Source organism: Cyprinodon variegatus, unplaced genomic scaffold (assembly GCF_000732505.1).
Source record: "Cyprinodon variegatus isolate N-32 unplaced genomic scaffold, C_variegatus-1.0 Scaffold1132, whole genome shotgun sequence".
Classification (NCBI taxonomy): Eukaryota; Metazoa; Chordata; class Actinopteri; order Cyprinodontiformes; family Cyprinodontidae; genus Cyprinodon; species Cyprinodon variegatus.
In genome coordinates, this window is record NW_015151585.1 from 138,631 (window position 1) to 166,459 (window position 27,829).

At 38.9% G+C, this 27,829-nt stretch overlaps 2 protein-coding genes across 2 annotated transcripts in view; one reads left to right on the plus strand and one right to left on the minus strand.

Annotated features, from left to right (window-relative positions):
* The first annotated feature begins 3,663 nt into the window (after positions 1-3,663).
* LOC107101684 (chromosome unknown open reading frame, human C15orf39) lies at positions 3,664-20,222 on the plus strand. The gene is made up of 3 exons (XM_015400684.1): positions 3,664-4,110; positions 11,263-14,437; positions 18,599-20,222. The coding sequence occupies exons 2-3, from the start codon at positions 11,302-11,304 to the stop codon at positions 19,696-19,698; spliced, it is 4,236 nt and encodes a 1,411-aa protein (XP_015256170.1). The 5' UTR covers positions 3,664-4,110; positions 11,263-11,301; the 3' UTR covers positions 19,699-20,222.
* A 1,968-nt stretch (positions 20,223-22,190) lies between these two features.
* The window catches only part of arih1 (ariadne RBR E3 ubiquitin protein ligase 1), a 21,639-nt gene continuing 16,000 nt past the window's right edge, over positions 22,191-27,829 (minus strand). Inside the window, exons 12-14 of the mRNA XM_015400683.1 lie at positions 27,491-27,751; positions 27,221-27,333; positions 22,191-24,884 (exon numbers count right to left, since the gene is read on the minus strand). Of these exons, the coding sequence (XP_015256169.1) occupies positions 24,800-24,884; positions 27,221-27,333; positions 27,491-27,751 (459 nt within the window). The 3' untranslated portion in view covers positions 22,191-24,799. The remainder of the gene's footprint in view (positions 24,885-27,220; positions 27,334-27,490; positions 27,752-27,829) is intronic.

Genomic DNA, 27,829 nt, shown 5'->3' on the forward strand with positions numbered 1-27,829 from the left:
GTATTCTAATAAAATGTACATTAATTAATCACATTATTCCCAACTAATTTATAGAGCTGGTTATTGCCCTACTTATCCCCCTGACCAAAGTCCCCTAACATCAGCCTCTTCTTTGTGACATCACTGGCAGTTATTTTGAAGGTCTAAGAATAAACCACAAAACTCTTATTTTTATCATAATATCATATTTTCACTGCCAGTACATGGAGAGAATCTGCTTCAAAACATCTACAAGTAGCAGGAAATTGGGGATCTTTATCATTTAAAGCCACATTCTACTAAGAAACTATGATGAAATCTACTTAATCAGTACATGATGACAACGTAGGTAGTGCAAATGTCAATGTGCACGCACGTTCTGGATCACGTGCAGCCTGTGAGTCTGATGCAACTCAAACAGTCTCCATGCTCATCATGCTGTTTTGTGCCTCTGGGAATGTAAAGGAAGGTTTCATCAGCAACTGCATCCTGAGAGATCACCTGCGTTGCTCCCTGAGTTAACACAACTCACTTTACTGTCTTTGGAAAGATGAAATAAGGTAAACATGTCCTGGATTTGCACAGTAGAAAGTAAGCAACCGCTGTGGTTTATTAGCACTTTTTCTATGTTAAATTTAGAAATATGATTAGATGAATACGGAAAAAATGGTACAATGCCTATTAAATGTTTCTGGAACAATAAAAGATCAAACATTTACACTGTAGGTAAAATAAGCAGCAATATTAAACTTTTTGATTTGGTTTACCTGTATCAACCAGAATATATATTGATATTAAAGAAGACAACATTTGGCAGAGAACTGGGAGACTGATAAACATTTTCGTTTTATCTTTTGTTTAACTTACAAAGAAATCAAATATTGGTTATGTTAGAATTGAGAAGGTCAAAAAGTGAAAGAAAAAAAAACGTGTTTGAAGACTTGCCTCTAGACACCTTGTGTTGGTAAGCCTTCGGCTCTAATGCTATGGTAACTGGAAATAAGGGAGATGGAAAAAAGTCTCATCTGGGTAAACGAAACCCCTGCCATCCCAATCAAACCCCCCAACCTGCAGGTGGGAAACGCTACCCGCAGGGCCACTGGGACTGATGGAACCACCGACCTGTCTAGAGTAAGCTGTGACAGCCCCTGAGGGACACATAAATGAGACTATGGCTCACGGGTGAAAAAGGGAAAGACATGATGCAAACGCAACAATAAATGGACTCATTTACAGGTTAAATAAAGCGAGCGGTGAAATACTTTGCGCTCTTGTTAAAATGTCTCACAGGCCATTTAATAGAGAAGAAAGAAAAATTAACAAAACATGTTTTTTAGATGCCTAGACAGGGATTAGAGATCAAAGTGGGCATAGACATTTGACAATGGGGGAAACACTGTCTGTTTGCAGAGATGGTGGACCTGATTTTAACTTTGCTCAGCTAAAGTCAACCATTAACTACATTAAGATGAGCTCAACAAATGGGCAAACAGCTTTCAAAAGAGTGGACTTTTAGTCTGTGCTGCTATTATTAATGTAAGCAGAGGTAGAGACTTTTGCTTTGCTTTATAATTGATATAAACATAATTTGAACAGATAAGATTATATTATTGCTTCCAGGTTTGAGTTATGCATTTGTACAGAGCCCAGTTGATTATCATAACCCTAATTAAGATCCTGTGAAGCCAATTTGCTTCAGAAATCATTAACAGCAGTAAGTAAATAAAATTCCATTGTAATACTCTTGGGAAAAGAGAGAGACGGACAGCTGGACTGTAGGGTTCAGAGATTAGTGGAAGAACATTAATGAACAAACTGCATGAAGAAGACCAAGGACACAGCAGCCAGCTCGGAGATAAAGCTGTATAGAATGGAAAATCATGGTTATGTTATAAAATATAACATTTCAACAGATGAAACAGAAGGAACCAACCTTATGTTTGCAAACAATGATTACCTGCCAATCAAAACTTTATTGGCTCTCATGCTTTGAGTGCTTCAAACTACACACCCCGTACAACACCATTCTTACTGTGAATTATGGTGGCTGCCTCAAGGGATACTATGTTTAACATGGAATGCGGAAACTGATCATAGTTAACTGAATGACGTATGAACCTGAATACAGGATAATCCTGGCAGAAATCATCTTTAAGTAAGAAAACAACCTTAGAAATCTACCACAGTTGATCAAAGTTTATTCATATCTTGGAATGACTCAGTCCTCTGTGGCCAGATTTTAAAAATGTTCACAAATGCTCTACATAGAATCTGATTGATCTTAGGCCTTTTTTTTTTTTTGTAAAAACCTAATGTTATTATTTATGTTATTACAAAATCTTTAAACCTGGTAAAGAAGCCCCAGAAACTTGTAGCAGCAAATGAAGGGATGTTGGACAAAATTTTAAATTTAAAGGAGTGAATAGAAACGTTTGCCACACATTTTTCTTTATATCCGTGAATATTGCTTGTGTTTCATTTATTTTTTTATTTTTTTTTACATTGCACATTAATGCTCACTTTCTTTTCTTTCCAACTGAAATTCTCTGGTTATTTCAATTTAACCAAAAGCCTATATAGTATCTAATTCTTATGATGACATTCCTGAATTTCTAATATCCAATACTGACTATTGCATATCTTTAGTATAAATAGTAAGAAATTTTATAGTTGGTCCCTTATCTCTTAAAATTACTCATTAACTTTTGTCTGTCGTGAAGGTTTCAGTAATCGTGTGAGGAAATGCATCCCATCTGTGTGCTTTTACTTATCTTATCAAGGAGCTATATGCTTTATTTGATCATAAAGTGAAGTGTGAGAACTTTAAAGTCACTGAACTGTGAAGCGTTTTCAGAGAACCCACAGAAGCCCTCATTAGGCGTTTATATTAGGCTAATGTCGGAGGGGGGGGATAGAAAAATATGCGCTTCCGTCAAGTGCAGAGACGTAGCCCGAAAACCTAATAGGGGTGGCCAGTCAATAACCAATGAACATTAAGGGGTGGCCAAAAGGCACCAGAACCTCAGGGTCAATCTACACTGTTCCAACAGGAACACGCACAACATCCATATTGTCTAAATAAAGACAAACTCTTACTTTCCTGAAGCCTTTGCTAACACATAGATGCATTTATTTAAACATTGATGTTGTGTAAATAAAAGGTATAGTGGACAAAATTCTTTCAGGTTTGAGTTCTGGGGCGAACATCTCGTATTTCAATTGTCATTACCTACTAATATCTACATTTAATGAATTTTTATGTTATTATTAAAGTAGTTATTTATCTATAATTTAACTGAAGACTCCTAGATGACTTGCAGAGGCACATAATTTTATCTTTAGACCAAATAATTCAAAATTTTGTTCTGAAAAGATCACGAATTCTGTATCTATCATCTTTAATGTTTGTATATTGATGTGCATAATTAACCACAGTGTTTCTGTTGTCAAGTAATTGTTAATATATGAAAATTTTAAATATTTAATAAGTTTGAACATTCCCCTTCAGAGTATTACTGCTGCCACAGTCTGTATTAGAGGGGGAAATGGTAGGGGTGGCCACAGGGGTGGCCAATGATTGGCTAAGGGTGGCAATGGCCACCCCCGGACCCCCCATCTAGCGCCGCCCCTGGAAGTGACCGCGATTCTCTGAAGGATAGAGAAAGTCGAATTTGGGGAAAGCAAAGGGAGGCGTGACAGCAGCAGCACAGCGCGATCCGTCAGAGAAAAAACATCCACAAGTCTTAACTTCGGTTTATTTGCCAGCTGGCCGCCGGGCATTCAGGATATAAGGCCAATAAAAAACGAGGGAGTCACCAGCGGGAAAACATCCCATGTGAGGAAAACAAGCCCTGGTTTGACTCGGGGTATAACTCCGCCTATTGATCAAAGACCATCCTCCACCCTTTTGTCTTTTCTCCACTTTGTTAACTTCACTAAAAGCCTCGAGGATTCAGGGCCAGCTGGGCCAAATCTTTTAAGCATGCCTCCGTTTTCCATTTGGTGGGATTTTTACGCACTGGAGCTGAACCGCAACAAAAAGCCGATTGGAGATATTTGACCCCCTCTTTATTATCAATATAATTGGACTTTCATGGATTATATGTGGAGATTATTTACCAAAACAGAGAGGTAAGTTTTTTTCCCCTCCTTTTACATATAAAACTACAAAATCTGAGTAATAGCAGGAGGATTGCAAAGAATAAAACGAAATCCATTTTTAAAAGCAACCTGGCAAAAACACAGTTTAAAGTTCTCACCTCCTGACAGCTTACAATGTTTTTTGCATTTTTTGCCACAATAGGTATATAATTTTTTTTTTTATTGATATAATTTAATCGTGGTTCTCTGTGCGCAGCCTGTATGGAAATGAGTCGCACTGTGATCGCAAGTTAATATTCAACTATTTCCATGTTATTTGCGTCCTTCTTATATCAATTGAAGCCGGGCTGTTCGTGCAGGCTGGGACAACGAGGCTGTGTTTACTCATTCCTCAAAACATGCAAATCACCAGGAGAAGCTGAGAGGCAACTTTTCCCCCCTCTCTCTCTCTCTCTGCGCCACTTTTTATTAGAGGGCGGAAATAATTAGGCTATTTCTCCTATCGCAAACTTCTGTATGCGGCGACATAAAAACACGCCTGCAGTGATGTGAACTTTTTTGCGCGTCCTCGAGGTCTCGCGTGGTTTGTGGCCTGTCAGTTTGGACGGTTTGCTTTCGGAAGTCGCGCTCCATCACCCTTTGCCCTATAGATCATGGGAGTTTAGAGGGGGGTGCCGCTCACGCGCACATATACACGCTGCTCGCCACGCGAGCACGCGCACCCTTGACAGAACGCGCCTTCCGTCCGTCGAAAACAGCTCTGCTGCTGCTTCCTCCTCCATGCACAGAAACCACACTTCTCCTCTCTTTGCAGATAAGACATCACCCCATGTATGTGGGTATATATTTATATAGATACATATTTTTTTTCTCTCTTTCACCTTAAAAGGTGTCAACAGAATGGACTGATAATATCTGTAAAGGCAGCAGGCCCATGCTCATCTTCTGGGTGACAAAAGGCTGGATGGGCCCATGTTTTATCTATTCCTGTACATCTGCATCTCAGTTTTATAGGCTATGCTTTTATTCTCCGGATGCATGTGTGGTCACGGGATTTGATAAAGCTGCTGCAACCCATGTTCTGAGATATTTTAGGTAACTTCGAGTTTGTCAGCTGATAAAAACACATCAGGGATATTTGCAGTGATGAGAATAAGAGGGGAATAAGTGCTTAGTTAAAAAAAAAAGTTTAGCATGACCTCGACATACTTGTTACTGGTGTGAGGTGGCACCCTCCGACCCCTCACATATTTCTATTTCGTTTGTTTTTGCTTCTCTTTCACACCTAACAAGAATGGGTTAAATTTAAAAAGCATAAAACATGCAGTTTTCAGATAACATATCCTTTCATCGCCTCTCATATTCATGATTGTGTCATGGGGATATTGCTCTAGCACAGACGTCTTCAACAGGGGGTCCGCGACCCCTATGGGGTCCATGGAGGGATTGCATGGGGGTTACAAAAGTTTTGGTTGATTAGATTTTTTTTATATAGCAATTTTTTCCACTAATTGAAATGTCTTTAAATCCAAATTAAAATTCATTCAACACACTGCAGTAAACAGATAAATGGAGGCAGAAGATGTCTTTCAGTCGTCAGTGCACACATTCAGCAACACACAGGAGCTCTTTCAAGCTGGGCACCGTTTCATTCAAAACACCTGTCCCATCAACCAGGAATCAGAATCTGAAATACTTTAATAATCCCAGCGAGAAATTACTTTTGTTACATGACTCCATCTGTAATAGAGTGACTATAGGACCAGTTTGATATAACACAATTTTATAAAATATATATACAATATATCACCTTGGCCTGGAAAATGTCGAAGACCCCTGCTCTAGGAGGTTAACCTAGACATCTATCACCAGTTCGTCAGGCTGAAAAAGTTAGAAAGCCAGTTTTAAGGCTGTGGGACTCTAGCAAAGTACAATGAAAGCCATTATCCACAAAGTGAGAAAAAAGAGCCTTCAAGACTGTTAAACCAACCATAATTAATCCAAAAGTGTATTGATGATTCCTCCTAAAAAAAGGAAAAAAACAACATATAAACCGCTGATGAGCTTACTTAGGCTGATCCAAACCAAAGACAGCTGAAAAAAGGCATCTATTAGAGAAAACCTCTTTTGAAGAGAACGATACATTGGCCCCTCTCACATTTTTTGACCATCATCCAGACTTTTGGTAAACAAATACATAGACTGAAGGAACAGAATTGAAAATTCATGGACAATGTGAGAGCAAACAAAATGTTTCATCAAACCAATAGTCCAAAATTATGTTGGAAGTGTGATCCTCTGGGACTATTTTTGTGCTTCACAGGCTAAATGAACAATGAGTTCAATTCTATTCAAAAAATTATGAAAGAAATTTTCTTTTTATCAGTTTGTGACCTTAAGCTAAAGCACACTTGAGTTATTCAGCAGGACAACAATCTAAAACACGCACATAAGTCCACTTCTGAATAGTAAAAGAATAAAAACATGCATTGATAAAGTCTTTTGTGTGGCCTAGTTAAAGCTTGGACATGAACCTAATTCTAATCATCTTGAATTGATACCTAACCTTAAACTGACCTTTTTTTTTTTTAAACCCACCAATGTGACAAAGTTTAAAGAATAACTTCATAGTTCCCCACCTTACTGACCGTGCTTAGTCCGCCCGGGAACCTGTGTGGTGTAGTGGGAAAAGGTCAGTGATCACCTGTTTTCTTCATGTGTATCCGTCTTTGGGTTACTCCCAAACCGTTTGCTCAGGCAGATTTACACCTACAAGGTCAAACGATGACTGAGACCATTGTATCCCTATCTCCTAAGATTGATCCCTCCTTGGGAGGGAGTAAACTCTCACAGGTTCAGAGGTGAGTATTTGGTTTTCCGCGTCAGTTCAAAAGATCTTCATCTGCTTGGAAGAATTTCTACTCTAATTTTTTTTTAAACTATTTGTAGCATACCCTCCCTACAGGACATCAAGCAATAAAAGGTATCCAACTCTTTGCTTAGTTAGAAAGGGACTGACCACGCGATTGGGCACTTCTTATGCTGTGACTCTGCAAAAAGCAATAAAGTGCTGTCTACTGGATGATCACTCCTCTCATTTCTTTATCCTAAGCCGTTAAATTATTTTTCTTTTACACTCACTGATGGCTGGAGGTATGGGTAAAAGCCCCACCTTTAGCCCCATCTAAGCCTGGAGTTGCAGGAGGATTAATTTCAGATGGCATCTTCTATTTTCTACATGCAGTATTACATGAGTTGTTTATGTTTTCTAATGGTTTTGTTATGAGCGTTCCTGGGGAAATGACTGTGCATCTTCACAGCTGGGTTTTTGTGTGATCAGTTGGGAAAGGTTGTTATTTAATCCGGTGCTCTTGTTTGTATGTAATCCAGAAAGCTGTTGTGTTCTTGTTCTGTCAGTCTTCTTCAGGTGTAGTTTTCTGATTTGTGAAAATGAAACCCAGAAGCCTGAAATGTCCCCACTGAAAGTAAAAGGTCGGGTGTTAAGGTGGGCGTATGAAAGGAAAATGAAGTTTCAAGTACGAACAGGCAAAGCAAAATAAACTTTAGCTGTTGTACGCTGCTTTCAGTTTGGATAGGTCTGGCGGTATGGGTCCTAAATATCTTTATTGTCACACATTTTTTAAGATCTTCGCAGAATTTTGTGGTTAAATCCATGGATTATTGTTCCATATGCTACCTTTATGAAATTCTTTAATTTCTCCCCATAGCTATAGCCTGTAGCTAACCGTACTCATGGTCGGTCGGTGAGCAGTAGTCTTCTTGCATCACATCGCTGCCCTTTCAGCCCTACTCCAGAGCAGGTCCCAAAAAGCAGGACTGGAAAAAAACATGTGAAGGAAAATCCGGCGAAGCGGTCTGAGCCGGTTAGAGCCGACCGAAGTGTTGGCAGTGGAAAAGTGGCAAAATACTGATCACCTAATGCAGTACGTTTCAAGCTAAAAATGACTAAACTTACATTATTTAAACGTTTAAGTCAGGAGACTTGACCAAAGTGCTTTACACTACATTCACGCACACACTCACACTGATAGTGGGGCTCACTAACAGAGGCAAGGCCGTACACTGGCGCCACCGGCCCTCTGACCACAATCAATAGATGATGCAGTTGCCCAAGGACACAACACTGAAAGCCAGAGCCGGGGCTTGAACCAGGGCAACTCCTGCACCCAACAGCACTGTCGCCCTGAACAAGCAACTCCTAATAACATTTCTGAACTTATGATAAGTTGTGAACTTGTGACCTGAATTATCAGTTTTTAAGCTTTTTGATTAGATGAATTTGTGAGAATTGAAACTATACATAACCTTTCCGTGGAGATTGGCAGGTTCCCCATTTCTTTAAAATAATAAAAAACCGAGAACTCCTGCACTGACATTACCACCCCCCATTGGACCTGAGTGTCCTGCGAATGTGTGGCCTGTAAATATCCCAACAGGTTGTCATACCAATACCTAGTAACTCCCATTAGATACATGTATATAAGAATCACATGGTAGAAATAATTTGAACCAACCTTTATATGAACTGCAGGTTTATTCTCTTTAATGTGATTTTAGAGATCACCATGCTCCCCCCTTATGGTAATTGCAGCACTTTGTGACTCACATTTCCTTCTGCAGGGCTGAAACGGAAATAAGAAAGGGGAGAAGAGTCACTTCTGTATTTCTAACTTTCTACACAGAAGTGTGCCGAAGCAGTGGGGTGAAGAATCCGTGGTTCAACTTGGAGATTGCAGGGATGTTTTTAAAAAATGCACAGTTGCGTTTAATTTTTAGGTGCCTTTAGTTGTTTTTTCTTTTTAAGTATTGAGTGTTACTTGGCACCTTAGAGCTACCGTAGATATTTATTTTTTGGGGTAATGATTTATATGGGCTGTAAATGATTTGTTTGGTGAAATGGAAAAGAACACACTACTAAAACAGGGGAGTTTATAAATCTGCCTACAGTAGCATGAGGGTTAAAAAAATGCAAACATCACCAATTATTCATCATTAACTTTATCAACTGCTGATAATCTGCTGCGAATCCTTTTATTTGGATAAAAAAAAATAAAAAAAAGATATTTTAATTGTTTAGCACTTTAAACTTTTCATCAAACTAATGGCAATTTTCAACTGACTTTAAAAAAATCCAACAAAAAAGAAAACGGTAATCAGATTAATATAAAAAGGATATGACTCAGTCCCACAGCAACATTAAAGAAGTACATAAAAAAAGGAACTATCACATCTTGCTAAAGTTTTGTGGTTAGAAAAATGCAGAATTGAAACACAAAGTCCAGTCTGCTGTTTTTCTGTCCCAGGATGTAAACACAAGAGAAGGCATGCATGCCAGATGCAGCAACCCATTCTGTTTTGGCTGAATGTTCCCATCTGACGGAGACCAGTGATCCTAGCATCTGGAATAAACCAAAGCAAACTAACAATGGATCAAGTGTGTCTAAAGCCATTTCACGCCTTGTTGAGTTGTAGTTCTCACCCTTAAAGTGATAACTGGCACCAGCTACATACGGGAATTATGTCATCTAACTAAACCAACCGGCTGTTGAGGAAAAACCCCTTATTCTCCGCATTGCTCAGTATGTGGAGTTCTTCCTGAAGCAGTAAATGATAAATCATCCTCAAGCATTTTTCAGATTGTAACTTTACTGCTAGTTGTTGAACAGCGTTTCCACCATTTCTGTGAATCAGCTGATAACACTGAGTGTGACCTGTGTGATAAACCACGAGATTTGTCAAGGTTGCGAAATTGCCTCAAGCTGTTTCTTATCTAATGATGGCTCTGCTATGTGCACAAAATGGTCATATTTCTGCTAGGAGTGTCCATATTTCCAAAGCGAGAGATTATTCAAGATGACATCTAAATCAGATTTAAATATAGGTCCAGTACATGAGGGAAAGTTGGTTTTATTTCCACAATTCATTAAAATAAGGATTAAGATGCGTTTCAGGTGTTAATTTATTAAAGATAGTTTACAGCTTATTGGAAAAATAATCAGGTTTTCATAAAACACGGACAACTTCAAAAAATGCAACGTTTTTTTTCAATAAAAGATATGTTCATATTATGTGGTTCTTGAACTTAATAATTCAGAAGCATTTAGCATGAATTACTTCCTCAGTGCAGCTATAAATGCAGCTATATATCAGGCTGTTGCTCTTCTCAGGTAAGTAGGTATACATTTTTCTTTCCGTAGTGCCATTTAAAGACATGAGTATTATTTAGTGCCAAGGCAAAGTTTACGAAAGCCCATGTGGCTTTAGCTGTTTTTTTTTGTTTAGCTTGCCTGCTTCGTTTGGTTAGTCAGCAAAGAAAGAGCTGGAACTTTCTGGCACAAGGTTAGGTGCCAAGTCCTGCTGAAGAATCATATCTGCATCTCTATAAAGCTTGTTAACAAGGAGAAGCATGATGTGTTTAAAAATGTAGATTGCTCCGTGACTTTGGACTTGATAAAACAAGGTGGACCAACACCAGCAGATGACATGGCTTCTCTAATGATCGATGATTGCACGCTTCACTCTGGATCGTGTAAATCTTCGGTGCCTCTGTGTTACCTCCACACTCGGGGAACTTAATGTACCGTTAGTGTAAAATGTAAAATTGATTTGAATCTTTAAAACCTTCATCCCTGCACTCTTCTCATCTGTGTGCAGTGGATCTAAATGCTCAGACTCCAACCTCAAACCTCTACCTCTACAGTTGTTCTTCTTACTTATGCAGTTTTTTTATACCAGGTTGTCCATCCTCTTAACTTCCCACTAATATGTTTAGATAGAGCTTATCAATGCATCAGTAGGCATTACCTGTCTGCTGGACAGCTGTCATGTCAGCCGTCTTTCCCATGATCGTCCAAACCGTAACAGGACCGTGGTTAAACATGTCTTTATTTAACCTTTTTACTACTCCTGCTGTTTTTAGAATTGGGGGAAATATGTTGTTCACTTGTTCATTAGCTGTTGCCATGATCATAAACATAAAAAAAAATGTAACTTTAAAATGAAACTCTGTGTTTAAAGACTCTATTTTAAAATTCTAACCGTTTGTATGCAATTACTCAAATAATTGTTAAACTTTTCGGTTCTTTTGTAATCTACTAAAATGCCCATTTGTTTTAAATATCTAAATCTTACATTTCTTTTTTTCTTTATATATTTTGCCAGGTTTGGAGCCATATCACTGCTTCTTAGCATCGCCAGAGGATGAGCCGCGAATCGATACAGACCCTCGCAGACCCGGGATTTCGAAGCAAGATGCCCTTATTTGATGGAACAGTAGCATCCAGCGGACTGTCAAAACCGCAAGCCATGCCCGGTCTCCTGGGTAGGCAGAGTCTGCAGTACAATGGAGCCTATTTTACTTATGAACCCAGAATTAAAGGAAGGGATGGATTCACCCCTCCTTGGAGCCACCCGAAGACGTCTCCAATAGATGACAGAAGTCCCGTGAGTCACCTGAGTCACCTATCAGGAATGCTACAAAACCACATGGCACACAGGAAGGACAGCATTTCTTCAGAGGGAGATCATCACAGCCCTGTAAAAAAGGGTTTTACAGTCTACACCAAAAGTCCTGAGACGAACAGTCCAAAAGCTGTTTCTTCTGTGGGTTTTAGAAAAACCAAATCAGGAGGCGAGAACCCCCTCTCACCATCGCAAAGCTCTGTTTACCTGGCGATTCCTAAGCCAGTTTATGGACTCGGCCCCTGCTGTAATGAACTGGGCTGTGTTATAGGACACAGATATGGTATAGAGCACATCTCTCCTAGGATACCAAACACTGTTTATGAACATGATTGGATGCAAGCCAATGGACATTACCTTGAAAAGCTACCTATTCAGAGAAAACAGGCACTGCTTCAGCAGAAAGACTTGCAGTTGGAGTGCAGTACAGAACAGCTAAAGAAGGTGACTATGGAGGGATACAGTCCAAGCAGGGTCAGAACTCTGCCCTCTGTAATAGAGCCAAGCTACAGTAGCTATCCCTGCCCCTCAAGCCGTGCACTGTTTGGTTCTTTCAGACAGCCTGGTAGTCAGCCCTTGCAGACCTCCCCCACAGGCTACCCCAGCCTATACGCCCCCCGTCCCACATATGAGAATATGACCTCAGAGGTTTATCAGGAATGCTCTCCCTTGTCCAAATATGGCCAGCTAACACAGCACCCTGGGTTTTACTACTCCCAGACTAACGGGGAGGTGGAAAACAGGACGCAGAGGAAAGAGAGTGGTAGTAAACAGGCAGAAGATGGACCTCTCCTTTATAAGCATTCGATCTCAACCCCCCGAGAACATTACGTAGTGTCTCGGCCACATCGCTCTGATATTCCTCTGTCTTGCCCTGAAAGGTTGCCAAATCATACTTTTTTGCAGGGTTATGACTATCCGTGTTACACAGTTCCAAGATTTCACTTTAATCCAAGCCAAATCAGAGCCCCCTCAAAAAGGCAAAACTCCTTATCTTCATATCACCCGAGTCGTATAATTGCGTCCTCATCCAGCCAACACATTGATCACCCTACACTCAAAGAGAAACCCAAAACCACCGAACAGATTGACCAGCTACACTGTTCATCATTCATACAGGTGAACAAAAGCAGTCCTGCCAGACACATGAACCCGGCTCCCGTCTCGCCATCCAGCGTTCAAATTGGCCGGTTTTTCCAACCATTTACCAGCCTGTACATAGAACCACCAGCTCAAGCGCGACCTGCAGTTAACGTGGACAGAAACTGGGACCATTCCCCTATTGAAGCCCCAGAGAAACAGCAAAAAAGTCTTCCCGTCTCCCCAGCATGGCCGACCCCATCACCCAACCACTGCTCTGTCAGAAACCATGCAGCTGTGCCTAATAATGTCAGAAAAATTATCTACTCCCCCACTGTCGCAACAGGAAGCAGGCACAATGGGCCAGTGTCTGATGCAGGAAGCAGTGACAATAAATATTGCCTAAAGAGGAGTGTTTCTCACTCATCTCTTCCTTCCAAAGTAGAAGATGAGGATGTGTATGAGGTGGAATGTACCAACAACAAACGACAAAAGGTGGAAACGGAGAAAGCCACGGCAAATGGTAAAACTGATTCGCCTCCTATGCCAGTTATTGACACTGTGTTCAGCTTGGCACCTTACCAGCTGCACCTGCAGCAATCAGGAGTTTTGTTTCCAGGAAGGGAGCAGCAGAAACCCAACCAGACTTCTGAGAAACACAACGACAAACTCAAGCCAAACACCAAAGAGAAGAGGTTGGATCAAAATGATCAGGAATCTGTTATCCGCCTCAAATCTAAAAGCTCCATGAAAACCTCAGCCAATGCATCTTCTGTAGAAGCTCCACAGATTAAAGTGGAAAAAGCTGATTCTCCTGGTGTCAATAACTCTACAGAAAACCAAAGAGAAGCAACGAAGAAAGAGCCGAAGGTGACTCAGTCACCCGACAGATTGCCTGTGGCTTTGAAAGAGAAATGCGAATCTAATGAAGTGGAAAAACAAAATTCATTTGCAAGTGAAAATATATCATCAGACAAATTGAAACCTGTTGAGGTGACTGAACAAATAAACCAAAATCATCAGGATGAGACATTAAGAAACCGCCTGGTTACATTTCAACCAAATCCCAGTCCTGTGCCGCCTCCAGGGAAAGTCAGCTTTAAAAGCATTCCTCCTCATTGTCTTAAACTTTCCACCTACAATATCATTCTTCCTGATGGTAAGCACTGCAAGACTGCCCAACATGCAGAGCAGTATCCACTCCCGCAGCCCACAGCCGCACTCACAACCAAACAAAAGCGCCAAACTCCAGTACGAAAGCACTTCTTAGAGCTGCACCAGTCCCTCTGCAACTTAATATCTAAATCAGTGTCTGCCTCTTCAGAGCAAGACCTTAAAAAATGGCTGTCTCAGCTGGAAATATCTGAGCCTTTATCTCAGTCATGCAAGGACCAAATAGTGCCGTGTCTGTTGGGCGCAAAACCAAGAGAGGCCTGGATAAATGAGGAGATCAGAACGGCACTCAAAGAGATCCTGGAGAGGCTGAGGGAATACACGGTTCAGAAACACTGTCCCTTTCCGTACGTAATGCGGACAGGCGCTGTGTTTCTCCCGATGCTGGTGGTCAAGGAGCTGCTGTTTCCCACAGTCCAAGGCAGCTTCGTTGACAAAGTGCTGCAGGAGCACAAGGTGGAGCTGCGGCCCACCACGCTGTCTGAAGAGAAGATCCTGATCCAGCTTCATAAGCGAGCCTGCTCGTCCAAGCTCAGAAGGCTGATGTCAATCAAACACCTGCCGGACATTTACACCGAGGCCGTCAACCTGCTCTACTACACACATGTGTGCAAACATCTGGGTGAGTAGGTCCTTCCTGCTGCGTGTTGTCTATCCAGATTGGTCCAACACTTAACTCTCGTTCCATGTTTGGGATTAGGTGTGATTAATATTTCTCAGTTCTTCCTTTCTGAAACTAATAACAGCTGCTTTGGTTGGCAAATGTTTCCTGCTAGACATACAGCATTTAAATGATTAGGAACTAGACAAGTGATTTCGCTGAATGTTTTAAAAATAAAGTTTTCCATCAAATTTTACAGCTATAGCAAAACTTATTTAGAGGGCGGTAGTCAAAGGAAAAACAGCTTTGTTGCATCAAAATGAATAAAAATGGAGAAAGAATAAACCAACAGATGAACAGGGTCTTGAAAAAGTTTTCATATACCTTAAACTTTTTATGTTATAATCAGAAACGTATACCAATTAATAGGGATCTTATATGATAAAATAAGTGCATAAATGCAATTTTAAATGATACTGAGGAATGGTTTTCAACAAAAAATATGTGACATGCATTTAGCCTAAAATAAAATTCCGTGCATCAAATCGCCTTTAGAAATCTAAGTAAATGTAGTTTAATTTTACCTCTTTTTTTATAATCTACGGTAATCTTAATACAAATCCAGCGGTACCGTGAGGGCTGAGGATAAAATAAAAACCGAAACATCTCGAGGAGCTGCGTTCAATGCGTCAACAGAAAATGAACAGAGCATGTGTCGGGTACAAAGCAATAAGGACATTACCACCCAGATAAACTGGCAGGCTGATAAAAAGCAAGAGAAAACAAGAGAATCAGCCAACTGGTCCAAAGTAACTCTAGAGGAGCCTCAGCTCAGGTGGGTGAATCTAAGCACAAATGTTATTCCTGAATGCAACAAATCCGAGAGCGATTGCTGATAAATAGAAAGAAAGCCACAAAAAATCTGCTGCTCAGAACAGGGACTTTGGTAAAAAGATAAAGTGCTTTTTAACAGGAAATGAGCACTTCTTTACAAGACATGACTAAAAAGGTGTATGTATATATATCTATATATATGTGTATATGTGTGTGTATATATATCACTTCAAATGTGATCTTATTTTTACTCTTCACATGTTCCTACAAATGAGTTTTTTGTAATTCATTTTTTAGGTGCCTCTAATACCATAATTTTCCTTTTAAAATGAATGGTGTTATAACTGTAAAACATGTCTATAATAAAAGCAGGGTTCAGATAACCATGGGAAATTGGTGAATAGGGAATACAGGACAGAAAACCAGAATAATCTTTGAACCTTTTAATATGGCATTAAATCACTCATTAACAAAACGGCGCTTTTAGCTGAAACAAACTTCTAAGAATCCAGTCAGTGAAAAGTTTCTGTGTCCACAGTTAAGGTTGAGATATTAAGAATATGTTAGCAAGCTAAAAATACACAAAAAAGCAGATAGAAGATCTAATGATTTGATGAGATGAAATCTGCACATTCTGCTTCAGTTATATTCTGCAGAGTTTCTTTTTTGTTTTGGTTTTGCATTTTCTGCAAGAAGTTTGTTGGAAGTAAACTCAACGCAAGCTTGCTTATTTTTAGGACATCCCCTTTTAATGGCTCTGAACTGCACTTCTGTTTTTAGTGCTCTCTGTCCCATTCCAAAACTTCCCATTTTTTGATTAATTATTTTTAATTGGTCTAATCCAAGTTTTCTGCTGCGATGGCCCTTTTTTTTGGTAACGAATAAAGCACAATGAAGAACAATTATGCAACATAAAATTCATTTATTTTTTTACAGAATCACCCTCACCTGATGTCCAAAAGAGAGTCCAGGTATATATGTGTACTTTTGTTTTATAAGTCTGACCTTTAATTAACAACTCTTTGCTTTTCCATGATTAAATAGCAGGAAATCCTTCTCTTATATCTTAGCAGCAAATCAGTTTCTGTAATTTTACTTGATTTTCCTGCCTATAGGGGAAAGGCTGGCTAGCTCAACTGATCTATGAAAAAAGTGGAATCATTTGGAAATGTTGTAGTTAGCTGGCCTCATAAATAGTGAGGCGGGCTGGTTTATGATGTAACCAAAGTGCATTAGGCAAGACAAGAACACACGTACCTAAAGGCCATTTACAGAGACCAATTTACCAAACACAAATTTTTTTGGACTAAAGGGGGAAACGTGTCGATTCGAGCTGTGGCACCGTGCAGCCCACACCTCTCATCTATGAAGGCCAAACATGTATTGAGCTCTTAACTTGTTGGAGTTCAGTCAACATATATTAAATATTTGTGCACATTTCTTCACTGAAAAACACTTGAAGCTTTTCATTTATTTAGAACTCATATGAAATCCCACACAGATGGACTCTGTAGGTGACTTTTAAAGGCAGTTGGTTGCAATCGCTGTTATTTAAATTGGAGTAAAGAAAACTGAATACAAATGTACACCACATTTTTTTTATTTTTATCCGTAAAATAAGCTAAACTGAAAAGATCACATTCATTAGGACCATCTGTAATTTTTCCCTACACTGCAAAATAACACGCTGCTTTGTGTTTGTCACATAAGATGGTGGAGCTGAAGGTTTTAGGAAGGGTGAGATGGCTTAAAGTAAATTTCACATGCTTCGATTCTGACTCACTTAAGTTGCATTCGTTCAGTTTTAGCCACACATGTAGTAATCATTAGGGATGTTATGTTTCTCCTTAATCTTTCCTGAACTGATGTCCACCTTTTTCCTAGTGCACATGGCTTTACATTGCTTTTTAAGGCACTTGACTCTGGTAACGGACCTTTGCTCCTTTTCTGCTCTTGTCCTCACTGGTGCTTTGATGACACCCATTGTAGCAGCTGACTGTGTTCCCAGCCTTCACGTTTACTGTGTTACCCCCGGCTAATAGATGGTGGAGGTTGACAGGATAATGTTTGCTTGAAGGAAATCTCACTATGACTGTATCTCATTTATTTGTTTATCTTTAGATCCTTTCTAAGTTCCCTTTCTAAATTGCTGTTCAGTATGTTTCCTGAGCACTAAATAAATGCTACCATCTGCTTTAACTGTCATTTTCCCTTTTGATTTGTAAGATACCTGATTTTTTTTTCCACCCAGAATTACATATCGATTAGAATATCATCAGAAGTTTATTTCATAAACCAGTTAAAAAATTGATTAAAAAAAATTAAACTCCTGAACTCTTACACTTATTACCTTCATTCATTTAAACTCTGTCTGTTCATCATGGCTTACAGCTAAAAAAAACAACAACTAAGTTGTAATTTAAGTGGTATATTATCATAAAGAGCAATAAAAGCACTTTTATTTCAGAAATGTATTTAAGTCAAGACAATCATAGAGGAAACTGCTGACTTGTCCAGGACATCAATGGATGCCCTCAAAAGGGAGGCTAAGCCAAAAATGGCACTTCTAAAGAAGCAAATTGTTCACAGAGCAGATAGATATATAGAGATAGATAATTTAGGGGAGGAAAAAGTTGTGTAGAAGAAAGTACGCAGGAACAGCCTTGATGAATATGAAGCAAAGCCCCTTCAGAGCTTAGCTGAGTTGCAGATTGTAGATAGAATCATTGCTGCAGAAGCAACAGAGTAATTTTTCATGCTGATTTAATGTAGATGTTAACGACACAGTCTAGAAGTGTAGTTCCAAAATGTATGATATATGTAGATCTGAGATTGACCACCCATCCTTTTGCACTGATCAGTGTTAATGAAGCATTGCTTTTTTTTATGTTTTTCTTCTACTCCATGTCCCATTGCAATAACAGGATACATTAGGTGAGGGAAACCAGCTTCTTTTTTAAGGATTTATCTCTCCTTAGTCGGGGTGTCTACTTGTCTGCTGGACTTTTGAGTCAGCAGACTCCTCTATAATTATGCAGCCCATAAGACATTTCTGTATTAAAAAAGTTTTGTTTTTTTTTCTTTTACTGCTCTAATATAATATAAAGACATTTGAGAAACAAAATTTTCTTTTTTTTAATAAACTGTGGGCCATTATCAAAATTAACAAAAAAAATGTATCACTAATAAATCTAAGACAAAAAAATCTAATATTGTATTATTTTTTTTAAATAAATTAACCTTTTGATGATATTGTAATTCATTGATATACCATACCTCTGCACTGTTTATTTCTGCAGATGCCACCAGTTGTTTAGTCTTCTAAATGCAATGATCTTTGTGTTGCAGGACTAAATGTGGACCCTTTTTATAAAGAACAAGATGCGGGGCATCAAGTGTCAAACAGCGACACTCCTGATCCTAATGACGGCCCTGCCTCCCCAGCCTCTCTGTCAGAGCCACACCATAAGAGATGCATGAAGGAAGAGGAAAACGAACCACCTCCTTGCAAGAATAAAACCAGAAGCTCATTAAAGAGTGGTTTAAAGGATACGTTTCTGGACAAAAACTTGTCTGATATAAACCAGGCAAATGATGCAGAGCAGACGGTTGTTGAAGGTGATCTAAAATCACCTATAAATAAAACTCCTGAAGTCAATCAGACAAAGAATACAGAATCGGATAACAATGCTGCAGAGGAGGATTCTTCTGAGGCAGCACAAAGCATATCGGGTGAGGACTCTTGGACATGTCCGTTAACATCGGACGAGCTGTCTCCGTCTCAAAGCGATGCTGAAACTGAGGGATCCTCAAGTCTGCTGCCCGACAATCCACCTTCAGAGCGCCTGGTCCAATCCAAGAACTGCTCAGGCATGATTCTTAAGCTGAGGAAGATGCTCAGTGTGGGCCTGAAGAGAAAAAGGGCTTGCTATGAAGCCGTGTCACAGTCAGAGACGGGTGGCGAGTCTTCGCCATCACAACCTGAGGTTGGAGAGGGCGCAAGCAGTGAGAGAGACCAACAAAGGATGCCTAAAGCGCTACGCAGGTGGAAGGGAAAAGAACGCTTCCGTCATCCTGGTAGGCCCCCCAGCAGCTCCTCTAAAACTAAACAAAGGTCTCTGCTAAAGATCAAATACTGCCCCTACTTGTCCGCTTGCCACAGCGCGGAGCATAGAAGGCGCTGGGTCCTGCGCTCAGCTGTCCAGACTGCTAGGAGGGCCATGAGGTTCTACTATCCGGATTTGGTGGGGAAAAGAATCCGACACCTTTATGAGGAAGATGATAAATCAGAGGTGTGGTACAGAGGAGAGGTGCTTCGCATCCATGAAGCTCATACCAACCCTCTGAAAACCATATTTGAGGTGAAGTATGACAGTGAGCCAGAGTGGAAATACTACCTGGAACTGATGATGGACTACAAGAAGGGCTGGCTTAAAATAGAAGACTAGACGTTCCTCAGGTTTTACTTTTGACAGGTTGTTGTCAGAAGAGATCAACAATGAAGCTGATGTGGATGTTTTCTTATTTTTTTTATTTAACCTGAGATGTAAATGACAAGACTTTGTCTTTGACATGCAGTGGCTTTGAGTTTTACTCTGAAAATACAATTTGAAATATGTTTGACCACGATGTAAATTTTAACTTCTCATTTCATACAAAAAAGTAAACAAATTTCAAACAGTGCCACATGTATGCATGTGTATGTTTACAGTACTTAATTTGAAGTCATTTGTTTTTAGAGATATTCTGCTTATTTGTTCCTGGAGCAAATTAAGCTCAGCAGGCATTAAGGTACTTTATATAAAGCTGCTTGGCTGTTTTTTTTTTTGTTTGTTTGTTTTTTAATAACCATCTGAGATTTTGGAATGGAAGTATATTATTCTGACATTCCATCATGACTGAACCTCATTTGTTTTTACATTTTGTATGACTGGTCTTAAAATTCTTTGAGAGTGAACGGTTTTGATCTTTATGGTCTTTAAAATAAATGTTTTTATACTGAAAGGCGGTTGCATCATTTATTCAAACCAAACTTCCCCATGTTGCCGAATCTTTCCTTAATCAACAGCTACATCATCTGTTCAGAACATGAAAGAGAAAATCTGTTTATGGGAATTTATTCCTAATTAGAAAAGGCAGAACTACCACCCAGCTGACCAACAGTGCATTGGTGTGACTGGAAATGTGAGAGAACGCCTAGAAATGCAGAAATAGGAAGTTGAAATCTGAGTTTGTCTCCATCCTGTGGAAGTAAATACTATTGCAACTTTTCTCCTCTACATGAATAATTATCCTCTGGGCCTGTGCTTTGTATGTGTGCATTTAAAATTAAAAGGTTAAAATTATTTTTGATTTTAGCTTTAAACTAAGATTAATCCATACTATAGTATGGTACAGTATATGCACTTTGTACTTGCCTGGTTTGGGCCTTTTTTTAGCCTCAGTTATAAAATCAGTGTAGTGAGTCGTAGATACTATGTCTGCTAAGTTGTAAAGAAATCCCAGGTTGATTTGTCTTTAGATCAACTTCCTTTATACAAAGATTCTCTATTCCAGCATAGGTTTGCTGGCTGATCGGATAGCAAATCATTGTCAAATCAGGAATTAGTAATTCAAAGCTTTTCAATAGACAGCAAATTGTTGTGGAATTTCCTTACAGATGCTAATCTTAGACTTTGTGGAACCAAGCCTCGAAACATCACCCCTTAGACCTAAAGTAAGTTGGATTCTCTGGATCCAGTTTTTTCAGCCGCTCTGGGTTCTTTACTTTAAGATGAAGTTCAAACTTCACTTTAAACTGAATCTCTGGGTTACTAAGCAACAGTAGGATCTGTTTTCCCTCCCAGATTGCAGACCTCTGATGTCACAGTTTTGGGATTGTCTGAACAGAAAGTAGGTTATTTTGAAACACTTGAATCAACTTTCACAATCATATTTAAACCTGGGTTTATTTGAAAAATATTTCTAGCAAATCTTTCCTCCTAAGTTTTCCATTTATATCAAAGATCTAGAATATGCAGCTGGGGGGCAACAAAGGTTTTTTTGGACCATCTATAATGGATCCTAAAAGTTTAAATGTATAATGTAATAACATATGCCCATCTTGGAAACTTTAGCAGATTAAAAAAAAATTTTAAAAAGCATTTTTGATTAAAACAACTGAATAACCTAGTTGTTTTTGTTTTGTAATTGTCTTAGGAACTTTTTTTCCCCCACAAATATTTACATGGTATTAAAGAAAATCCAAGAATTTTATGTTTCCATTTCAAAACAGAAAAAAAAATTGCAACAGATTTCTATAGCAGATATTTATAAAAATAAAAAAAACAGCTTTTGTTTCATTAAAATGTGCGTTTATTTGGCTCAATCCAGGTTCAAATAACTTTGGATTTCAAAGGTTGCAGACCCCTGATTTATGTTCCTGGATCCAACTAACAGCTAGCTTGTAGCATCGAGTGTCTGGACTAACCCTCATGGTTAAGGCCAATATCTAGCTGCTGGATTACTTGAGTCAGGAGTTCTCTATTTTATAACATTTTCATATTTTTTAATCCAGTTTCCTGTAATATTTTCCATTATAAAAGACAAAATTTGTTTCTTTGACCTATAAGCCACAATCCTCTAAACAAGCTAAAATAAACTCTTGAAATATCTCACTGTGTGTATTGAAAACGAGTTTCACTCTTACGCCGACTTACTGAAATGAGTAAGCCTTTTAATGATATTGCAATTTACTAAAACGCGACTGTGCTAGTGGATGCTGAAACAGTAGTCCATAATTAACAATCCATGCAAGAAGAGTGTTTGCAACATTTTGCACTTTAATATTTTACTCAAAAACAAACATCTAATTCCCCCCTCACATTTTACACTATAAGGAAATAAAACACCTTTAATAGCATAAAGGAAAGGTATGTAGAAAAGTATTAAAAGTTTTTTGGATGTCTTGGTTTAATGCAAGTAGCTGCTTCGGTTACACCAAAACTTAAAACCAAAAACAAATTTAAAAAAGCCTGAAATGGTCACAAACTTGTAGCAGACAGTGAAAACAGAGAGTGTCCTGGAGAGCAGATTAGGGTGATGATTACAGCTGTAGCTGAAGTTAATGCAAGACAACATCCCAAAAAAAAAAATTAAGCAACTTTAATCCATTCATATTTTGTCATCTTATGCAAACATTTGTAGAAACTTAAAAAGTAAAAAAAAAAAAAAAAAGAAGGCAAGTAATTAAAAAAAAAAAGATATTAGAAATCTTCCGAACGGATTCCTTTCAGGAAGACATAGCTCTGAAGGTTTGTAGTATACCTGTGCTAAATACATAAAGGAGAAATCTTTGATTGATTAGAAGTGCGAAAATTGGACAATTTTACCGTTTTTTTAAAAGCATCAAACCAAGTGGTCCAAACATATTTTGCCTTTAAATCCACCAATAACAGAATGTGTGTAAATAATTTTAGTTCAATTAAAATGAAGTGTTGATGCCTCAACATGAGAAATCCCATACTTTTTTAGTTTAATTCAAAACTATCTTTCACAGAACCTGGAGCCCATTTCTCCCCCTTTATGTGTTGTAATAATAATAATAAAAAAAAAAATTGTCAGACCTAAAAGAAAAAGCCAAAAATTGGTATCGGCCAGGAAGGGACTCATCAGTGCACATCTCCTGATATCTGGCTAATTAATCTGCTTGAGGTCAAAGCTACTCTAATGACACACACAGCACTCCCAATAATGAGATTTCTCATGACATTTATTCAAATAAACAGTACAGTTTATACTTTGCTAGGATAAAATAACTTGAAACACAAGCATTTGGGAGACAATTCCCCAAAGATCTGAAACTAGGGCAAAGGATGTAGTTAAACGATGGCTGACACTTTGGTGTCATCTTTCCAACTTGCAACGTGCCTGGAACGATCGCGTCCCCTCCAGTAAACCTTGTGAAGACTGCCACATCGCAGAGACATAAACGAGCATCTACAAAACAGAGAGCTTGACAATAAGGGCAGCTGCCACACAGAGCAATGCAATGCGCCTGGAGGGGCTCTGATATTTCACTATTGAAACCTCAATCCATGTAAAAAGAAAAAAGGGAAAAAAAAAACAGAAACAAACAACTTCTTATGTAAAAGTATATCGGCAATACAAAAAAAAAACAACCCTACAACCTTCAGATTTGTCCAAAAATCCTCATCTGTTCACAGATTACTCAAGCCCATCTGCTGCAGCTTGGTTTAAAGCAATGTTCAGTCTTACTGCAGGGCAAGAGATCTCTTCAAAGCGCAGGGGGCAACAAACAACCATGTGCCATTAAGGAGTTGCCTGCATGAGTGAAGTTAACGCCAAGCATACTTTGAGAGCTATCAAGCCCAATTAGAAGCACTACGATGCTGTGCTGTCAGTACATTCTACTAACCCTCTCTTAATCCTCAAGGTACAAGCCGAGCTTTAACAGGACTAACTCAAGCCACATCAGGAGAAAACGAGAGGGGAAAAAAAAAAAAAAAAAAAAGAGTGAATGTCACTCAGTTTGGCTCTTGAAAAGAATTGGTTGCGTCTCTAAAAGGATGATGGAGCAGCAAAAGATGAGCGTGGAGGGAAATAGCACTGGTATGTTCCTACTTTTGACTTGTAAAATCTTTTCCACTGTTTTTTTTTTTTGTGTCTTTTTTTAAAACCTAGACCATATACTTTCAGCGACTCATTTATCTCATCACCTGAGCACCCTTCTCTAGTTCCCTTTCAGACTAAACTGATAAGGAGGAACTTTTCTCTGGAGATCTGAGCAGATTGATGACGATGGGATGAACGCATTATTGCCAATGCTTCCCAACTCCCGCTGCTTCTGGGAGGAGTAAACAGACTCAACCTAAAGGGCAAAAGTACATCTTTTTCAAGATCGGTAAAGAATAAATATTTCAAAATTATGCAAACACGTGCCACTCTTGCTCTTTAACTTCCATGCATATGGACTATTTACAGATTGAAAAAATACAGACTTGCTGTTTTTGTTCTTTTTATTTTCTTCTTTTTTTCCCCCTGAAATGTCTTTGCCCCATTTGCAATCAGTTCATCAATATTCAGCCATCCAGGCCAGGAGTTCACTAAATATTGCCGACACGATCGGGACAATTAAAGCTGTGTTGACATTTTTTTTCACACCTATAACAAAGGAAAAAAAAAAAACTAAAAACAAAAGCCAAAAAAAAAATCAAAACAGAACAGATTCACAAAAAAAAAAGAAGTTTAGAGGAGGGTTAAAATACAGGCCAGAAGGATGTATTTGTTTACAATGGATTTTTTCTGCTTTCTGAAGACCCCCTTCTGTTGCTAACAATACTGTAGTACACTTTCTTTGTATTACTCTACACTTTCTTTAAATATAATTTATTTTAAGATTTATTTGTTAAAGAAATACAGAAAAAAAAAGATGCAAAAGTGGTTGGTTGCCAAAGGAGAGGCGGCAGAAGGCCCTTGCTGCCCTGTTTAATTGCATCAGCGCTCTAGTTTGTCAAGATACTCAATAGTCCGTTGCTCTGGGACGTGTCCTCAATCCTCGATGTACTCCCACAGGTCCTTCTCATAGCCTTCATGTACGTGCTGTAGCAGCACTCTTCGTCTGCTCTCACAGTATCTATGGACACAGGAGAAATTTTAAAGCAGACCACATTTACAGCAAGTGGGAAATAAATCATAATTCTGTTTAGAGGAATATACGTTAATCATGTTAAGCTTTAACAGTCAAAATGAACCATTGTTTTTGAAACAATGATAGAAGTTTAACAAAGATATCTACAATAGCTTTGCACGTCAAAACTTTAGATACTCATTCTTCAGACACATGCATGGGTTCTCGCTTTATTAAAGATGCAGAGAACCCCCCTGCTTTTTGTAGCCATCAAAATCTCAGCATAAAAAGTGGCTCCATATTTTACCACTCTTCTTACCAGAAATGGCAGATTTGTCTTTATTTGTTGTTATCCATGCATGAACTTATCTTTTAGGTGAAATCTGCACATTTTTAAATGGCTTAAGGCAAGAGTCGAAACAGTAGCTCAACATTGATCATTTTCATTCCTTTTGTGTGTGTTTGGAGTCATTGCTCAGTGTCAAGCAGACCGATAATGATTGAATGTCAGGTAAATCCTGTAAGGTAAACGTAAATCCTCTAATATAGGCCGGGGCCTTTATTTCACTCAGGTACATCTTGGTCCAGGTCATTATTGGAAGGAGGCCAGAATTAGAGGCAGGCCTCTGTTTCTATTTGATCAAAACAGACTACCAGTGGAATTAATAAAAATTAGATTTTGTGTCTCTTTAAACCTATAAAATACTAGGTTCATTTATTGAAAAAGTACAGTTACCATAACGGTATACAGAATGTTATTCAGACAACTTCCAGCAGCTACAATTTTTCTGCAAGGCAATACGAAAAAAAAAAAAAAAAGACACAATGGAATCTTGGCCAAACTGACTTGCGAAACAAAGTTTAAAAAACAAATTAATGGAAACTGTTCTGCCATCACAGCAAATTTTTAGTTGAGGCAGGCTAAGTGGAAGTAGGCTACTAGTATCATACATTTCAAGGGAAATTTAGAACAATGAAGGCCAATGAAACTCTGTCATTTTAACGCTGCCTGGTTACCACCAGACCTACCGGTATTCACATTTGTCTTTCAGATCAGAACGATTGTGTGGCTGGTTATACTCCTGCAGCAGTGTGTATTAGTGAGCTTGATGCAGACATTTTTGATTTATGCTTAACATTGAAGCGTGGTCTGCGGTGTACACTGTCGGTCTAGATACGTCCGCGGCGATGAGGAAGTGGGGGCAAGTAGTCCGACAACGGAGGGACATGAGGGCCAAAAAGAGCGGAGATCCAGGTGGAAAAAGGGTCCCAGCGTTCTCACGCACCTCGCTCTTCTAACTGGTCCAACTTCATGAGTTGTTTTCCGCAATTTCGGTCTTAAAAACAAAACAAGCCGACCTCCTGTCTGCGCTAAGGATAGGACTTCAAATGCTAATGGCTTGGATTCGTTAGCAAACATTGCCCCCCTGTGGTACTTGTATGTTACTATCAGAAGCTGTTGAGGACTGCCCAGGAACATTGTTGGTTCTAATTATAGCCCCGGCCTGTATAAGAGTCCGGCCAGTATTTACCTCCACCGACAGCCAGACAGGCCATTATTACAGACCCAGCGGCTAATGGAATACAGGCCAATATTAGAGGATTTACGGTATTCTTCATTCCATTCACTTTGAGCAACAAACCCCTTAATATAATGAGTGAAGTGTGTCAACAAGTTTGAAAGCTACACTTGTATTCCCTAAAATATACGTCCTCTTATTGTGGTTAAATAGCAAAGTCTTTGTCTCATTTGATTTTAACATTTTTCCACCTGCTGATGCTGAATTCTTTGCTACAAACAGTTACACTGGCGTTCAGCCTGCATCCAGTTTACGATTATTGAGCCTTACTGGTTTCTAGATTATTCATGAAGTTTCCAACTACTTTCCTTTCAACTGATCGAACAAATTGCATCAGATGGACCATAACACTTGGACGGCGGTTATTGAACCAGATTAATGATCCCAGACCTACAATCCTCCTGCTTTCAGGAGGCTTGCATTAAAGGTACTTAATTGGATCATTAAATTAACCAACTTAGACAATGCAAATTCTGTAAAGAAGAATTGTAAAATGTTGAATGATGCCAGAATCGTGGTGATGGCAAACAAACAAAACAAAAAAAAAATATGGTAAGAAGAGTCAAAGAGGCATTTGTAGATGCATAAATAAAAGCTTAGACTTGGTTACCGAAATCTTTTTACAAATAATTTAAAATCCATTCTTCATATAATTAATCTACCCGAAAAAAAGAAAAATTTAATTGTTATTTAAATCAAAAGATTATGATATCCATGGCCATAATGGGTGCAAGATTCTGATTGGAACAGCATTTCACATACCTGTACTTATCTTGTACTTTCTGCTTGATGTCCTGCAAGGAATCCTGGGAGATATCTCGCTCTAAGTAGCCAGAAAGCACCTCGGTGGCGTTTTCCAGATCTGCCTGGTTGTTCTGGGGAACAGAAGTTACACTCAAAATGCTGAATAGCACTTTTTAGGAAAAAGATGCATCTACTTCATATCAATAAAGACAGATTTTAAATCATGCTTTGGACTTATATGACTTTAAACTTTGCTGGTTGACATAGTTAATACTGAGCAACACTTACCTCAAAAATAATGGACTGGTTGTTCTTCTTGAGGTAGAAGGCAAAGACGTAAGTGAACATAAGTGTGGAGCGGCATTGGCATAGCACATCGACAGCCTTCTTCAGGAACTGCACTTCAATCCAAGACATGTTGTGCTGCTGCATCTCCTCCATCTTCTGCTTAACCTGAGCGTAGAGCTTGTGCTCAAAGCGCAGACTCTGCATGTGGTTCATGTAGCGGTTGCAGTAGAACAGGTACCTCTGCAAGGCTGCCCTGGAGCGCTGGGGAAAGAGTTTGGGACACTGACTTATAAAGTTCATACAACAAATAAGTCTATACCACAGAAAATTACAGTTAAT

Excerpts from the sequence above, each read along its gene's own strand:
- LOC107101684 (XM_015400684.1), top strand. The coding sequence starts at position 11,302 with ATGAGCCGCGAATCGATACAGACCCTCGCAGACCCGGGATTTCGAAGC. Across the intron at positions 14,438-18,598 it reads ACATGTGTGCAAACATCTGG|GACTAAATGTGGACCCTTTT; the intron begins GTGAGTAGGTCC and ends TTTGTGTTGCAG.